Raw genomic sequence first — 433 nt, 5'->3', positions numbered from 1 at the left:
TCAGGGTTTCCACAGAAGACCAATTGAATCAGTGGGAGACCAGTGGCGTGTATACCAATGAGATTTCAGAACAAAGTAAATGCCCAACTCTCTCCACTCAGAAAAAGTCTTGGAAGTGTAATGAATGTGGAAAAACTTTTACTCAGAGCTCATCTCTCACCCAACATCAGAGAACTCACACTGGAGAGAAACCCTATGCATGTGAAGAATGTGGGAAAACCTTTAGTCGTAGCTCATTCCTTGTTCAACATCAAAGAATTCATACTGGACTAAAACCCTATGGATGTGAGCAATGTGGGAAAACATTTCGATGTCGATCTTTTCTTACTCAGCATCAAAGAATTCACACTGGAGAGAAACCTTATAAATGTCATGAATGTGGGAATTCCTTCCGTAACCATTCACATCTCACTGAACATCAGAGAATTCACAC

The 433-nt window shown here is 40.6% G+C and overlaps 1 protein-coding gene across 1 annotated transcript in view; it reads left to right on the top strand.

Annotated features, from left to right (window-relative positions):
• Positions 1-200: 200 nt before the first annotated feature.
• The window catches only part of ZNF502 (zinc finger protein 502), an 8765-nt gene continuing 8532 nt past the window's right edge, over positions 201-433 (top strand). The window contains 2 exon segments of the mRNA XM_012735197.1: positions 201-296; positions 298-433. Of these exon segments, the coding sequence (XP_012590651.1) occupies positions 293-296; positions 298-433 (140 nt within the window). The 5' untranslated portion in view covers positions 201-292.

Source organism: Condylura cristata, unplaced genomic scaffold (genome assembly GCF_000260355.1).
Source record: "Condylura cristata isolate star-nosed mole 26May11 unplaced genomic scaffold, ConCri1.0 scaffold00004, whole genome shotgun sequence".
NCBI classification, from domain to species: Eukaryota; Metazoa; Chordata; class Mammalia; order Eulipotyphla; family Talpidae; genus Condylura; species Condylura cristata.
This window is presented reverse-complemented; position numbering and strand designations above follow the sequence as displayed.